General features: G+C 45.0%; 1 protein-coding gene across 1 annotated transcript; it reads right to left on the minus strand.

Moving 5' to 3' along the window:
- Positions 1–104: 104 nt before the first annotated feature.
- Positions 105–13519, minus strand: mcm3l (MCM3 minichromosome maintenance deficient 3, like; the record flags this gene model as incomplete). The annotated part of the gene is made up of 17 exons (XM_084163256.1): positions 105–315; positions 465–543; positions 725–791; positions 1203–1316; positions 1448–1588; positions 3070–3220; positions 3394–3520; positions 3720–3894; positions 5747–5955; positions 6199–6330; positions 6725–6878; positions 7110–7218; positions 7397–7635; positions 7751–7881; positions 8069–8277; positions 13231–13343; positions 13442–13519. 17 exons carry the CDS (start codon positions 13517–13519, stop codon positions 105–107), a joined length of 2439 nt encoding a protein of 812 aa, XP_084019382.1.
- Positions 13520–17261: the final 3742 nt, after the last annotated feature.

Genomic DNA, 17261 nt, shown 5'->3' on the forward strand with positions numbered 1-17261 from the left:
CCAGACCACATTTCATGCTCAGCCCATTTATTAGAGACAGTTTATGATGACCATGAGTAGACTAGACAGGTTTGGACTGGCTCTTGTGATTGGCTGCCCCAGCTCTAAATGAGGAAGACCACGCCCTCTGACATCATGACCTGGTTGTTGTCCTGCATGCGCCCCAGCAGCTTCTCGACCTCCTGCTCGTCAAACTCGTGGTCGTCCTGACCGCGTGTGGTCTTATTGACCAGCGTCAGGAGCTCCGTCACTGCTACGGACTGGGACCGTGTAGTCTGAAAGGCCTTCATCAGAGCAGCCTTAAACAGCTTCAGCCTGGGCAGGAGGGGTCAGAGAACACAAACAAATAAACATCATCCCACCTTAACTGTCTCTGGAGAGTGGATAAATGGTGCAGTACTCAGTGACCACAATGGGCCAGAGTTAAGGCTACAGAAACAGAGGGAGTAGAGGGGGAGATTTACCTGTCCTGGCTGATGTCCTGTCCTGGCTTCTTCTTCAGGCTCTGAGAGGCAGCAGGCTTGGGTTTCAGAATGGACTGGGCTAGGAGGGAGAAAGAGAAGGATGAGAAATGTATGATTCTAATTAATCAAAATAGTAAAGTATTCTTATAATGGGGCAGATGAAATGGTTTATAACCCTAAGAACTGAGCTATATTGGTGACCAGGTGGGGTACAGACAGACCTTGTATGTGCACGGTGTGTGTATGTGCGCGCGTCTTACTGTGTTCCTCGTCCTCAAACTCATAAGGGTCAGACTCAGCCCCAGCATCTGTCACGTCCATGTTTTCCTTACCCACACCGGTACGCTTCCTGGTCATCAAAGAAAGGAGACAAGGCAGGCATTTAAGATTATTCAGACCTAGCCTTCGACGCAACCAGTCTCTCCAGTCCCTGCATCCTTGAGATCAGGGCCTGTATTCAAAACATGTCTCAGTAAGAGAGCTCATCTGGGATCAGGTTCCCTTGTGCATATATTAGAACTGCCTCACCCCATCATCTGAAGCTGTGGAAGACAATTGTCCAATAACTGCCAGAACCCTAGATTTGATTTAGTTTGTTTTTATTAAAGCATCTGAGATTCTTGTAATGGTAATGTAAAAAGAGCTATATAAAATATATTATAATCTTTTTCATTATGATCCAAAATGCTGAACTGATCCTATAACCAGCATTCCTAGTCAGAGCTACTTTTTGAATACGGGCTCAGACCTGGTGCTCGTCCTCTGACTGGCCACCTCTTGGCTCTGGCTCTGTGATTGGCTCTGGCTCACATCCATGTCGTCCTCTACAACCTTCCTCTTCTTCTCCAGAATCTACATGTAGACAGGACAGTACACATAGCAACATGAATTAAAACCTATCCATATAGTTATAAGCCTTTTGTCTCCAAATTACAATGAAGAAGGAATGTATCCAGTGTCAAACTGTTTGATCCCAGCATTACCTTTTTAAAGTAGGCGAACTGCATGAGCTCCAGGGCAGCCTCTGCGTCAACAAAGTCTGTGGTCTTGCTCATGCGGGCTTTGGCGTGGGCCGTGGACAATCGTATCATTGTCTCCAGCGCTCGGGCTGTCACCGGCATCGTCTGTATGGAAGACAACCCATCAAACACAAAGTACAACAATGTCTATTTGAAGCAGACATTCCCAAACCAATAGTGCATGTTTTCATGATTAATGATACAGGTAATCGATTATTGTACATACAGGATTGTAAACTGGGTATAACAATCAGGAAAGGATTCCCAATGCAATGATAAATAAAATTATTCCATAATGCCAAAACGGCTTTTAGACTCCAGTAAAGAGCTGGATGAGAGATTCCATACATACTTTTGCATGTATGTGGACACCCCTTCAAATTAGTGGATTCGGCCATTACAGCCACACCTGTTGCTGACAGGTGTATGAAAAAGAAAAAAAGAAAAAAAGCCATGCAATCCCCATAGACAAACATTGTCAGTAGAATGGCCTTACTGAAGAGGACATTGACTTTCAAATGTGGCACCATCATAGGATGCCACCTTTCCAACAAGTCAGTTCGCCAAATTTATGCCCTGCTAGAGCTGCCCCGGTCAACTGTAAGTGTGGTTACTTTGAAGTGGAAACCGCTGAGCAACAACGGCTCAGCCGCGAAGTGGTAGGCTACACAAGCTCACAGAATGGGACCGCTGAGTGCTGAAGCACGTAGCGTGTAAAAATCGGCTGTCCTTGGTTGAAACACTCACTACAGCGTTCCAAACTGCCTCTGGAAGCAATGCCAGCACAAGAACTGTTGGTCAGAAGCTTCACGAAATGGGTTTCCATGGCCGACAAGCCTAAGATCACCATGCTCAATGCCAAGTGTCAGCTGGAGTGGTGTAAAGCTTGCCGCCATTGGACTCTGGCGCAGTGGAAACACGTTCTCTGGAGTAATTAATCACGCTTCACCATCTGGCAGTCCGACGGACAAATCTGGGTTTGGCGGATGCTAGGAGAACGCTACCTGCCCAAATGCATAGTGCCAACTGTAAAGTTCAGTGGAGGAGGAATAATGGTCTGGGGCTGTTTTTCATGGTTCGGGCTAGGCCCCTTAGTTCCAGTGAAGGGAAATCTTAATGCTACAGCGTACAATTACATTCTAGACGATTCTGTGCTTCCAACTTTGTGGCAGCAGTTTGGGGAAGGCCCTTTCCTGTTCCAGTATGACAATGCCCCCGTGCACAAAGCGAGGTCCATACAGAAATGGTTTGTCAAGATGGGTGTGGAAGAACTTGACTGCCATGCAGAGCCCCGACCTAAACCCCATCGAACACCTTTGGGACGAATTTGAATGCTGACTGCGAGCCAGGCCTAATCGCCCAACATCAGTGCCTGACCTCACTAATGCCCGTGGCAAAATGGAAGCAAGTCCCCGCAGCAATGTTCCAATATCTAGTGGAAAGCCTTCCCAGAAGAGTGGAGGCTGTTATAGCAGAAAAGGGGGGGCCAACTCCATATTAATGCCCATGATTTTGGAATGAGATGTTTGACGAGCAGGTGTCCACCACATACACTATATCACCAAAAGTATGTAAGTACTACCGACCCTGGCTGATTCAGAGTTGACTTGGTCATGGCTGCGGAGCTTGGAGTACTCCTCTGCTATGTGGTCTGAGGCCTCCTGGGTTAGAACAGGTTTCACCAGTTTAGCCACGTGGATGTACTTCCTGATAAACTCCATGGTAACTACTTTCTCCCTGGAGGAGGATGACAGGGGTTAACACAGAAAGCCATGGATTCTGTCAGAAAGAACATAATGTGTATACAGTTTGTATGGTATTACGAGTGATTAATACAGCAACTTTAAAATCAGGTTTTGTTGGGTTTATTTTTTTTTAACAATGAATATAATGGACGTTTTGCTGGGTACTTTTTATTGCGGTGTCCATGCAGGATATTGTCCTTCTTCTCGTAGATCTGGAGTTCCTGTTCGGCTGACTCTGTGATGTTGGGGTCCTCCGTGGCGAACACATCCACAGTGCTGCCCATGGGCATGGCTTTAGGGGCATCAAACAACAGATCAGATACAGAGCAATCAAAAGTGTCATTCAAAAACCTCTGCACACATGCCAGGTACTGAATCAGCAATCATGTCTACTTGTTTGGTTTGACGCTAAAAATTATTTGATATTTTGAATGAGAAGCTGTGTGTGGTGTGTTTGCATGTGTGTATATTTAGTCAGTAGTGTGCCCAACCTGTTCCCTCCTGCTCCCCTGGTGCTCTGTAGCGGTGCATGCGTAGAACATGCTCCGAGACCTTCCTGTCACTGTCTGCATCCATCTGGTCCAGAACAATGAAGAGCAGGTCGAACCGAGACAACAGAGAGTCCTGCAGACCGATGTTCTCCATGGGAGTCTTATACTGGTCGTACTGTAAGGAAAGGTAAGAGATAATGTACATAGTTGTCACAGAGACATGAACAGTGTGTTAAAAAGGGATTGACATGCGCAAAGAATCACTGACGTACAAATTAACTTGCATCCCAAATAACTACTTATGTGATCAAGATTGGCGAATCTATGCAAAGCTTTGTCCAGGTCGATCCCGATGAAGGTGCAGAAATAAAGCTGTGAGGAAAGTCCATGTATACCAGTTATTGAGATGGAGGCTTATTAGCTAGTAGCGGTGACACCCTGTTATACAGTACCGTGAAAGAGTATTTGCCCCCCTTCTGATTCTCTATTTTTGATACTGAACATTATCAGATCTTCAACCTAAACCTAATATTAGATAAAGGGAACCAGAGTTTAAAAATAAAAATGTAGATACTTATTTTATTTAATTAACAAAGTTATGCACCCCCTATTCCCCTGTGTGAAGTAGTAATTGCCCCCTTACACTCAATAACTGGTTTTTCCACCATTAGCTGCAATGACTGCAACCAAATGCTTCCTGTAGTTGTTAGTCTCACATCGCTGTGGAGGAATTTTGGCCCACTCTTGCATGCAGAACTGCTTTAAATCAGTGACGTGTGTTTTTGAGCAAGAACTGCTCGTGTCCAGTCCTGCCACAACATCGCAATTGGGATTAGGACTCCACTTTGACTACGCAATTCCAAAACTTCACATTTGTTGCTTTTTAACCATTTTCATGTAGACTTGATTGTGTGTTTTGGATCATTGTCTTGCTGCATGACCCAGCTGCACTTCAGCTCACAGACGGATGGCCTGACATTCTCCTGTAGAATTCTCTGATACAGAGCAGAATTCATGGTTCCTTCTATTAAGGCAAGTCGTCCAGGTCCTGAGTCAGCAAAGCATCCCCAAACCATCACCACCATGCTTGACTGTTGGTATGAGGTTCTTACTGTGGAATGCAGTGTTTGGTTTTTATCAGGCATAATGGGACACATGTTGTCCAAAAAGTTGACTCACGTTTGCCAAAAAGCACCTGGATTGATCATCAAGACTCATGGAAGAATGTTCTATGGACAGATGAGTCAAAATTATGACTTTTTGGATGACATGGGTCCCATTATGACTGGCGAAAACCAAACATTGCATTCCACAGTAAGAACCTCATACCAACGGTCAAGCATGGTGGTGGTATTGTGATGTTTGGGGATGCTTTGCTGACTCAGGACCTGGACGACTTGCCTTAATAGAAGGAACCATGAATTATGCTCTCTATCATGTGAGCTGAAGCGCAGCTGGGTCATGCAGCAAGACAATGATCCAAAACACACAATCAAGTCTACATGAAAAATGGCTAAAAAGCAACACATTTGAAGTTTTGGAACGGCCTAGTCAAAGTCCAGACTTAATCCCAATTGAGATGTTGTGGCAGGACTTAAAACAAGCAGTTCATACTTGAACCCACAAATGTTGCTGAGTTACAGCAGTTCTGCATAAAAGAGTGGGACAAAATTCCTCCACAACGACATGAGACTGAACAACTACAGGAAGCATTTGGTTGGAGCCATTGCAGCTAAAGGTGGCACAACCAGTTATTGAGTGTAAGGGGGCATTAACTTTTCCCACACAGGGCAATTGGGTGTTGCAGAACTTTATGAAATAAGTATGTAATTGTGTTATGTTCACTCAGGTTCCCTTTATCTAATATTAGGTTTTGGTTGAAGATCTGACAACATTCAGTATCAAAAATATGCAGTACAGAAAATACATTTTCACAGCACTGTACATGGTCTTAGCAGTTAGATTAGACAGACTGGGTTAGCATTACCGCGTCTCCCCCTTACAAAGAGTAAGTTAGCGCGTCTCACCCTGCCGTAGACTGGGTTAGCGGCAGCTAGCACACTGCAGCGAGCGTTGAGCCTGGCCATTATGCCAGCCTTAGCGATGGTGACACGGCCCTGTTCCATCACCTCGTGGATGGCTGTGCGGTCCATATCGGACATCTTGTCAAACTCGTCGATGCACACCACTCCTCTGTCTGCCAGTACCATGGCCCCAGCCTCCAGCCGCCGCTCACCTGGAGAGGAAGGGAGACAGTGAGAAAGGGGTATGAACAGAGGCGTGTGCATAGGGGGGAGTGTGAGTGGTATCCAGAGTGGGATAATAATTATGGTAAATAGGTGGAAGAGGAAGGAGTATAGGCTTCAAGAATTGTATTTTTCTCAGAGGGAACTCCATTTGTATGAAGGTGGATGGAGAGGGAATAACAGCATGCATACAAATAAATCATTCAAAATGGTGTCCATAAAGTGTTCCATACCAGTCTCCTGGTCTGTGGTGACGGCAGCGGTCAGCCCCACGCCAGTTGACCCCCGTCCTGTAGTTGGTATGGCCCGCGGAGCAGTGTGCAGAACGTAGCGCAGCAGCTGGGACTTAGCCGTCGACGGGTCACCTGACCAGAGAAAGACCAACCAGGTTAGAGAGACCACACAGAGAAGGCCACACATTGAGTTCAATGTTAGGCTACATCCAGATTTGCCACCCTTTGTACAAAGTGTGCACTTGCACACTTCCCATCATGGATTTGAAAGCATTGGATTGGTGTTAGCATTGGCTAGAGGGAGTTCCCACCGTTGTTAGACCCATGAGGTGAAGTGTGCAGGTATACACTTGCAGAGAAGGGTGGAGAATCAGGACAGCCATAGAGGAAGACCACCAAAGTCTTGCTAATGACTACAACCCATCAATAGTAGTGGTTGACAAAAAAACAAAACATGTATGCATTCACTAACTATAAGTCGGATAAGAGCATCTGCTAAATGACTAAAAATGTAAATATGACTGACCTATTAGCAGTATGTTGATGTCTCCACGGATACGTGTACCGTTCTCCAGGTTGGTCTCGTTGCCCCCCAGCAGCAGACACAGAATGGCCTTCTTTATGTACTCATGGCCATGTATACTGGGAGCCAGCGAGTGGCTCAGATGCTCAAACACATCCTGGAAAACAATCATGACAAAGGAAACTGACATTCATGTGTATGATTGAAGAGCATTGGTATCAAATGATCCAACTGGTATATACCAAATGTGATGTGACAGTTTGTATGCCAAGAAGCGATACGGTCGTCTGATTGTACAGTATATAACAACTTCGTCGTAATTTAAATGCTCCACCACAACATACTGTAGTAGAGTTCAATGCAAGACTATTTAGAATGAGTGACTTACTTTAGAATGGCCTTTAGAGAACTTCTTGATTTTATTAATATCCTCGGCGGAAAAGGTTGGCACGATTTCTTTACTCATCCTCTTCACGTGATTGGCCAGCAGAATTGTCCTGCATTAGACCAATAGAAGGTTGAGTTCATTGAGTTCACTAAAATAAAAATTATCCTCATTGAAAAGCAATAGGAATTTTCATTTACTTCCTGAATTTAAAATGGAGTTGACCCCAACCCTTTATCAAAACTACTTGGAAGCAGAACACAAATAGACCCGTTCCCACACCCACCCACCTGAAGGTACCAGAGGTGAAGCCTCCCTGTTTGGCTGGCAGACAGCGGTAGATCCCCACCATCTGAACGCGGTCGCCCGGTTTGACCGTGTCGACCAGGTCGTCGTTAGCGATGATGTCCACAGAGCGGGGGAGCTGTCCGGCAGGGGCCTTCTCTGGCATCTCCTGGATGGTCAGGGTCTGGTGGTCCTTATAGGCACATAGCCCAAACTCTGTCTCCAAGGGGTTGTTCTCCTCATCCTGTAGATCAGGGAGAGAGGTGGTAAAGGAGTGTGATATCTGTAGCAGGAATGTTGTAGATCGGGGAGCATGGGGAGGGAGAGCACCATTAAAAATTGCACATATAGTTACACACCTTGGTAGGGTAAATGGCGCTGGAAGGGAATGCGTCCAGAGAGGTCAGGTCAGTGTATTTCCTCTCCAAGGTCTTCTTAGTGGCTGGACAGTAGTGGACACTACGGGTGATCTTAGGCCTCACCAGAGAACCTACCACAATGACAGAAACACATGCAGGATGTTAGGCTACTCAAAATAACTATCAGTTGAATGGAATTACAGTAGTAGCGTAATTATAATAAGGAGGAACCAAGAAAGGCGTTTTGTCGTAAAGAATTATCAATCGAATCTGAATAAAACTGGAAATTATCAATTGAAACGCATTATATACACTTACACTTGGTAACGATTCCTTCCACACAAACCAGGTTTCCGAGATATCGCGCTGCGAGGGTTCGAGGGGTCACGTGCTTGGTTCCGAAGCTGCCCTCGAACCCCACATGGAACTCCTCAAACTGCTTGGCATAGGTTGCATCGATGGACGCAACCAAGTCCTTCAGAGCTCTTTGGAAAGCAACAAGTTCACTGAAGCAGTCTTTCAGCAAGCTGAAAAGGGTATTTAAAAGTACATTTTATAAACAAAATATATTTTAAAACAAAATGATAAAGGAACACAGGCCTCAAACCATTTACTACATTTTATCCACCACTTGGCCTTTGACACTCAAGGATCAATAAAAGGAATGGAACACTGCCGCTACCTCACTCTCCAACAAGGTGCATGAATTGAGAAGAAAAATGAAGTGAAGAAATTCAGTTACTCAGCGGTTCCCATACTAGGGGTCGCGGCCCCATGTGGGTTCGCCTGATATGAAAATGGGGTTACGGGAGAATTTTCAAACCCCTCCCCAAAAAATATACATATATTGTGGTTAACCTTAAAAATCGATATTAAAATCATAAAAATCTAAAAGATAAAATCAAACCAGAGAGCGCCCTTAGATCATGGGAAAAGGCCGCATTTCACTGTTGCACTTGAATCATTCCCACGGTGAATGGCTAGGCCCGCTACGCTATGACACACTATTGAAGAGACTTTCATATTACCGGCCGCAATTGATACGGTGAAAACAATGTGTGGGGAGGCAGAGGCACAGAAACTCACATTAATACCTTTGCTAGCAATAGCATAAATTCTGAGAATCAAGAGAAAACTGACTGAACGCCTCAAACTCCCCAGCTTATGCTCTCCAAATGGATGTTAGCTGTGAGGGCCGACATGCCCATGCATTAACTTTTGTTCGCTAAACATGTCCGGGGATGCTATTCACGAGGACATATTGCTCTGTTTCACAAGCATGGAACGGCACATGAGATGGGATGTTCAGAGTGCTGCGTGGCTATATTGACGAAAAACAGATTCCATGGGATCGAATGGTGGGCTTTTGCACAGATGAAGCGCCATCTATGGCGGGCAGGCCTCTGCACTCTAGTTATGAATGGGTCTCCCTCTGCCATATAGACACATTGTATGATACACCGAGAGCAACTGGTGGCAAACGAGCGGAGGACAGAACTGAGATATAATGCAGCAGGTAACTTTGATTGTTAACTACATCAAACCAAATGTTATGTGTCACATGCAGATGTTATTGCGGGTGTAGAGCGAAATGGTTGTGTTTCTAGCACCAACAGTGCAGTATATCTAACAATACACACAACCTAAAAGTAAAAGAATGGAATTAAGGAGTATAGAAATATTAGGATGAGCAATGTCGGAGTGGCATAGACTAGAATACAGATACATATGAGATGAGTAAAGCAAAAATATGTAAACATTAGTGTGACTAGTGTTACATTATTAAAAAGTGGCCATTGATTTCAAGTCTATGGGGCAGCAGCCTCTAAGATGCAGGGTTACGTAACCGGGTGGAAGCCGCCTAGTGGTGGCTATTTAACAGAAGTTGTTTTACAGTCTCTCGGTCCCAGCTTTTATGCACCTGTACTGAACTCGCCTTCTGGATGATAGCAGGGTGAACAGGCAGTGGCTCGGGTGGTTGTCCTTGATCTTTTTGGCCTTCCTGTGACATCGGGTGCTGTAGGTGTCCTGGAGGGCAGGTAGTTTACCCCCAGTGATGAGTTAGGCAGACCGCGCCATCCTCTGGAGAGCCATGCGGTTGCGGGCGGTGAAGTTGCCGTACCAGGTGGTGTTACAGCTCGACAGGATGCTCTCAATTGTGTATCTGTAAAAGTTTGTGAGGGTTTTAGGTGACAAGCCAATTTCTTCAGCCTCCTGAGGTTGAAGAGGCGCTGTTGCACCTTCATCACCACACTGTGTGGGTGGACCATTTCAAATAGTCAGTGATGTGTACGCCAAGGAACTTGAAGCTTTCCACCTGCTCCACAGCGGTCCTGTCGAAGTGGATAGGGGCGTGCTCCCTCTGCTGTTTCCTGAAGTCCACGATCAGCTCCTTTGTTTTGTCGACATTGAGGGAGAGGTTATTTTCCTGGCACCAAACTCCAAGGGCCTTCACCTCCTCTCTGTAGGTGGTCTCGTCATTGTTGGTAATCAAGCCTACTACTGTTGTGTCGTCCGCAAACTTGATGATTGAGTTGGAGGCGTGCGTGGCCACGCAGTCATGGGTGAACAGGGAGTACAGGAGGGGGCTGAGCATGCACCCACATCCACTGCGCACATGCCTGTTTGCAAAACTATGTGGCGATATGGAATCAGAACATGACAATGTTCTTTACTGAACAAAAATAAAACATAAAGTGTTGGTCCATAAGCTGAAATAAATGATGCCAGAAATGTTCCATATGCACAAAAAGCTTATCTCTCTGATTTTGTGCACAAATGTGTTTATAAACCTGTTAGTGAGCATTTCTCCTTTGCCTAGATAATCCATCCACCTGACAGGTGTGGCATATCAAGAAGCTGATTAAACAGCATTATCATTACACAGGTGCACCTTGTGCTGGGGACAATATAAGGCCACTAAAATGTGCAGTTGTCACAACACAATGCCACAGATATCTCAAATTGAGGGAGCATGCAATTGGCATGCTGACTGCAGGAATTTCCAACAGAGTTGTTACCAGATAATTAAAATGTTAATTTCTCTACCATAAGCCACCTCCGTCATTTTAGAGAATTTGGAAGTGCGTCCAACCGGCCTCAGACCATGTGTAACCATGCCAGCCCAGGACCTCCACATCTGGTTCCTCACCTGCGGGATCGTCTGAGACCAGCCACCCGGACAGCTGATGAAACTGAGGAGTATTTCTGTCTGTAATAAAGCCCTTTTGTGGGGAATAACTCATTCTGACTGGCTGGGCCTAGCCCACCCATGGCTGCGCCCCTGCCCAGTCATGTGAAATAAATAGATTAGGGCCTAATACATTTATTTCAATTGACTGGTGTCATATGAACTGTAACTCAGTCAAATCATTGAAATTGTTGCGTTTATATTTTTGTTCAGTATATTTCACACTTGGTGGTTATCGAGGAGTGTTGGACAGATTATTCACATTGAGAGGGGAACTGTTGTCATTCACAAAGGAGGTATAAAAAAAGACTTGGTTGACTTTGTATTGACAATAAAATGTATACTTGCCTATGTAACAGACATACAGTGCCGTGAAATTATTTGCCCCCTTTCTAACTTTCTCTACTTTTGCATATTTTTGATACTGAATGTTATCAGATCTTCAACCAAAACCTAATATTAGATAAAGGGAACCTGAGTGAACAAATACTACAACAATTACATACTTATTTCATAAACAAAGTTCTGCAACACCCAATTGCCCTGTGTGGAAAAAGTTATTGCCCCCTTACACTCAATAACTGGTTGTGCCACCTTTAGCTGCAATGGCTCCAACCAAATGCTTCCTGTAGTTGTTGTTCAGTCTCATGACGCTGTGGAGGAATTTTGGCCCACTTTCATGCAGAACTGCTGTAACTAAGCAACATTTGTAGGTTTTCAAGCATGAACTGCTCGTTAGGCCATTCCAAAATTTCAAATCTGTTGCTTTTTAGCCATTTTCATGTAGACTTGATTGTATGTTTTGGATCATTGTATTGCTGCAAGACCCAGCTGCGCTTCAGCGTACAGACGGATGGCCTGACATTCTCCAGAATAATTCTGATGCAGAATTCATGGTTCCTTCTATTAAGGCAAGTCATCCAGGTCCTGAGGCAGCAAAGCATCCCCAAACCATCACACTACCACCACGCTTGACCGTTGGTATGATGTTCTTACTGTGGAATGCAGTGTTTGGTTTTCACCAGGCATAACGGGACCCATGACGTCCACAAAGTTGACTCAAGTTCGGCAAACAGCACCTGGATGATCATTAAGACTCTTGGAAGAATGTTCTGTGGACAGATGATTCAAAAGTATGTGTTTTTGGATGACATGGGTCCCAAAACTGCACATTTTAGAGTAGCCTTTTATTGTCCCCAGCACAGGGTGTGGAGGTCCTGGGCTGGCATGGTTACACATGGTCTGCGGTTCTGAGGCCGGTTGGACGCACTTCCAAATTCTCTAAAATGACGGAGGTGGCTTATGGTAGAGAAATTAACATTTTAATTATCTGGTAACAACTCTGTTGGACATTCCTGCAGTCAGCATGCCAATTGCATGCTCCCTCAATTTGAGATATCTGTGGCATTGTGTTGTGACAACTGCACATTTTAGTGGCCTTATATTGTCCCCAGCACAAGGTGCACCTGTGTAATGATCATGCTGTTTAATCAGCTTCTTGATATGCCACACCTGTCAGGTGGATGGATTATCTTGGCAAAGGAGAAATACTCACTAACAGGGATGTAAACACATTTGTGCACAGAATTTGAGAGAAACAAGCTTTTTGTGCATATGGAAAAAAAAATACACTTTACATGTTGCGTTTATATTTTTGTTCAGTGTACTTTTTCAAAGGCATTGTATTTGAGAAACTGAATTTACTGGAGCAAGCATGTAGGGGAAATACAAAACCTTCTACAGACGAGCGACCAAGTCAGTGGAAATTATTATTGGAGAGTCTTTCAAAAGCTTACCATGCCCATTTCCCTCGGCTGTGCATGTTTCTAACAGAAAACAGCATCAGTAAGTGTCCCACGCGAGTGATGATTGCTCACCTCCAACGGTTGGAAGAGCACTTTGGGACCTACTTCCCAATCCGTTTGACTGTGATCCCTGGCTCAGTTGACATGCCGGTAAATTAAATCGAACAGCTGATCGAGCTGTCATGTGACCGAATGCTGCATACAACGCATTCACGGATCACTAAGGCTGAGTTTCGGTTCCTGACTCAAAGGGAATAAATGGCCTGCAGTCTCCCCCTGAGCATTAATGCCCCATAAAAAAAATTACGGTTCTCTGAAATCTCAGATTTCCGACTTCAGTGCGTTAAAGACAACTGGGAACTCTGAAAAAAAACGAGTTCCGACTGGGAAAAAGCATTTTGAACTGTCATTCAACTCGGAATTCCAACTCGGGAACTCGGGCCTCTTTCTAGAGCTCCGACCTGAAAATCATGATCTTTACTCACGCTTTGGCCCGCTTCTCGTTCCTCCTTCTCAGGTCGTTGATGTTCACGATGAGGCGGCACCGGTTTTCTGACACCATACTTCTGACCCTCTCATGATAAACTCCTTGGTCTTGCTAGAACAAAAATAAGCAACACATCTTACATTGCCTCACATTAATATCTGCACTTTTGATTGATTTGTATTTCACACATTATTCTCCTCTGTACTTACATCGTCATCCAGAAAGTCCAGGTATTCTCTATGCGCCTCTCTCAGTTCCATATCTTCAAACCCGCCAGCGCTGTCCATCTCAACACCTGCCCAGGCCTCTCCTCCAGGTCAACTGTAGTCTGGCAAGAAGCCGTGACCAGATTGAGGTTGGGATAATCAAATGTGGAGGTGTGATGGACCGAGAAATCTACAAGTGTTCTTTGACACTTCTAATCAGGGTGGGTGCATCCAGAGAAGAATAGGCGAAGCGAGAGGATTTATTCTGCCCAAAGTCTTTTGTATGGAGGTCTATGAGAGTAGAATTACGTGAGGCTTATTTGATCAAATAGAAGTTTAGGCTGTTACAAATGTACTGATATAAGTGGACGCACGTGGCATTCTGGCAATTTTGATTAAAACGACTCGTATCTGCCCTGTCATTGGCTAGAATGGTCCCACCTGATCTCGCCTGCCTTCAATCATTGAGGGGGCTCGATTAATCTGGCTGGGGTAGGCTACACGTGGCAATGGCCCGTTACGTCATCTGGCGAAAGCGATGAAGGAGGAATGGTCTTCTCAAATCGAACAGTAATCTGCGCCTCTCTGTCATGTTGGCGACATGGTGCATCGTCCAGAAACATACATCTCTTTTCCATAAAATAAATGTTTTAATTTTCAAACTAGTTTTAATTGGGAAGGCAGATAAAAGGTTTTTTATCAAAAGCAATCACTTTTGCGTGTGAAAACGCAGTATCCTACTCATTACTACACGTGCTTAATTACGTCACTAATGTTTTGAGCCGACTTCGCCGTCGGACAGAGTTGGCACCACACCTGGATCACGCCCGGGAGGCAGCCCGGTTCCAAATCGAATGCAATAAACTTACAGCCTGTGCGAAACACGTCTGCACGGGCGCCCGGGCGAGATTAATCGAGCCCCCTAATTGAAGACATGTATTTCCTTTGTTAGAGCGGCCGCTCCACGCTTGTCAATACAATAGGTAATATTTGGTGCATCTCAATAGTTGGGCCTTCATCCCTCGTCTCGTCTCCCTCATCTGCACGAATTAGAAGAACAGGACAGGTGAAAGCAATGTGGTGGATCTTTACAAGGGATTTGCTTTCAACTGCCCAGTTATTTTCGATCAGTACAGATGAAGGAATGCAGAGGACGTGAGAGGGATCCACTTTAAGATGCACACTGATTTGGCATATTTTATGTTAAATTAATGGATTATTGGGAGTTTATTTACCTAAAGTACACTGCAATTATTCAAGTTTTAATGTCACATGCACAAGTACAGTGAAATGTCTTTCTTGCAAGCTCTAAACCCAACAATGTAGTAACCAATAACAATGTTATACTGAAAATATACTGAACAAAAATATAAACACAACATGCAACAATTTCAACGATTTTACTGAATTAGTGTTTAAATAAGGAAATCAGTCAATTGAAATAAATAAATTAGGCCCTAATCTATGGATTTCACATGACTGGGCAGGGGCGCAGCCATGGGTGCATGGGCCCCTGCCCAGTCATGTGAAATCCATAGATTAGGGCCTAATTTATTTATTTTAATTGACTGATTTCCTTATATAAACACTAATTCAGTAAAATCGTTGAAATTGTTGCATGTTGGCCCAGCCAATCATAATTCGTTTTTTTTCCATAAAAGGGCTTTATTACAGACAGAAATACTCCTCAGTTTCATCAGATATCTGGGTGGCTGGTCTCAGCCGATCCCGCAGGTGAAGAAGCCGGATGTGGAGCTCCTGGGCTGGCATGGTTACACGTGGTCTGCGGTTGTGAGGCCGTTTGGACATACTGCCAAATTCTCTGGCAACAGCTCTGGTGGACATTCCTGCAGTCAGCATGCCAATTGCACACTCCCTCAAAACTTGACACATCTGTGGCATTGTGTTGTGACAAAACTGCACATTTTATAGTGGCCTTTTATTGTCCCCAGCACAAGGTGCACCTGTGTAATGAGCATGCTGTTTAATCAGCTTCTTGATATGCCACACCTGTCAGGTGGATGGATTATCTAGGCAAAGGAGAAATGCTCACTAACAGGGATGTAAACACATTTGTGCACAAAATTTGAGAGAAATAAGCTTTTTGTGTGTATGTGTCATGCTGTCCACCGAGGCTGCCCCCACCCCTGGTTCGGGCAGGCTTCGACGTTCGTCGTCACCGGAGTACTAGCTACTGCCGATCTCATTCTCATCACTCCACTTGTCATGTCTTGTCAATCACACACACCTGGTGCTTATTCCCATAATTAGTATGTGTATAAGTGTTCCCTCTGTTCCCCTTGTCTTTGTGAGTGATTGTGAGAGCATGTTAGCGCGGTTGAGCTACGCAACATTGTATTTATACCAAGGTGGATGTTTTCCCTTGAGCTTGTTCCTTTTGACGCTTGGGGCGTTTGATATATGTGAACGCATTAAACTCTGGACTTCGGCATTTTACCTCCTGCGCCTGACTCCTTCATTTCACCTCGTCACAATATGGAATATTTCTGGGATCTTTTATTTCAGCTCATGAAACATGAGACCAACACTTAACATGGTGCGTTTATATTTTTGTTCAGTATTGCATAAGGTAGAACAAAAACACATGAGAAATAAAAATAAGAAATAAGAACAGGAGAAAGTAAGCAAGCATACTATACAGGGTCAGTTCCTGTACCATATTTACAATGTGCAGAGATACTGGAGTTATAGAGGTAGATATGTATAGGGGTAAGTTGACTAGGCATCAGGATATACAGTATGATAAACAGATTAGCAGCAGCACTTATGATAATTGTATGTGAGTGGGTGTGCATGTGTGTAGAGTCAGTATATATGTATGTGCATATTATGTGTGTGAGCAAATTATGGAGTGAGTGTGAGTGTGTGTGTGCGTGTTGGAGTGTCAGTGTGCGTGAGTTTGTAGGGCCCTGTGAGTGTGCATAGAGAATATAAATCAAATACAAGGGTCAACTCAGTCTGTGTAGACATTTAGTTAGCTATTTAGGAGCATTATGGCTTGGGTATAGAAGCTGTTCAGGAGCATGTTGGTGTCAGACTTTATGCACCGGTACTGCTTGCCGTGCGGGAGCAGAGAGAACAGTCTGGCTTGGGTGGCTGGAGTCTAACTATTTTCCGGCCCTTCCTTTCACACCGCCTGATATAGAGGTCCTGGATGGCAGGGAGCTCGGCCCCAGTGATGTACTGGGCTGTCCGCACCACCCTCTGTAGCGCCATGCGATCAAGGGCAATCCTATTTCCATACCAAGCAGTGATACAGCCAGTCAAGATGCTCTCAATGGTACAGCTGTATAACTTTTTGAGGATTTGAGGGCCCATGCCAAACCTTTTCTACCTCAACTGTATGAGTGTGTGTGGACCATTTAAAGTCCTTAGTGATTTGGACACAGAGGAACTTGAAGCTCTCGACCCACTCCACTGCAGCCCCGTCAATGTGGATAGGGGCGTGCTCTCCCTCCCTATTTCCTGTAGTCTACGATCAGCTCCTTGGTGTTACTGACATTCAGGGAGAGGTTGTTGTTCCGGCACCACACTGCCAGGTCACTGACCTCCTCCCTGTAGGCTGTCTCATCGTCACTGGTGTTCAGGCCTACCACCGTTGTGTCGTCAGCAAACATGATAATGGTGTTGGAGTCGTGCGCGGCCATGCAGTTGTGGGTGAACACGGAGTACAGGAGGGGACTAAGCACACACCCCTGTGGGGCCCCCGTGTTGAGGGTCAGCGTGGCAGAGGTAACGTTGCCTACCCTCACCACCTGGGGTCGGCCCATCAGGAAGTCTGGGATCAAGTTGCAGAGGGAGG

The sequence above is a fragment of the Coregonus lavaretus genome (genome assembly GCF_964263955.1).
Source record: "Coregonus lavaretus genome assembly, chromosome: 6".
Lineage (NCBI taxonomy): Eukaryota > Metazoa > Chordata > Actinopteri > Salmoniformes > Salmonidae > Coregonus > Coregonus lavaretus.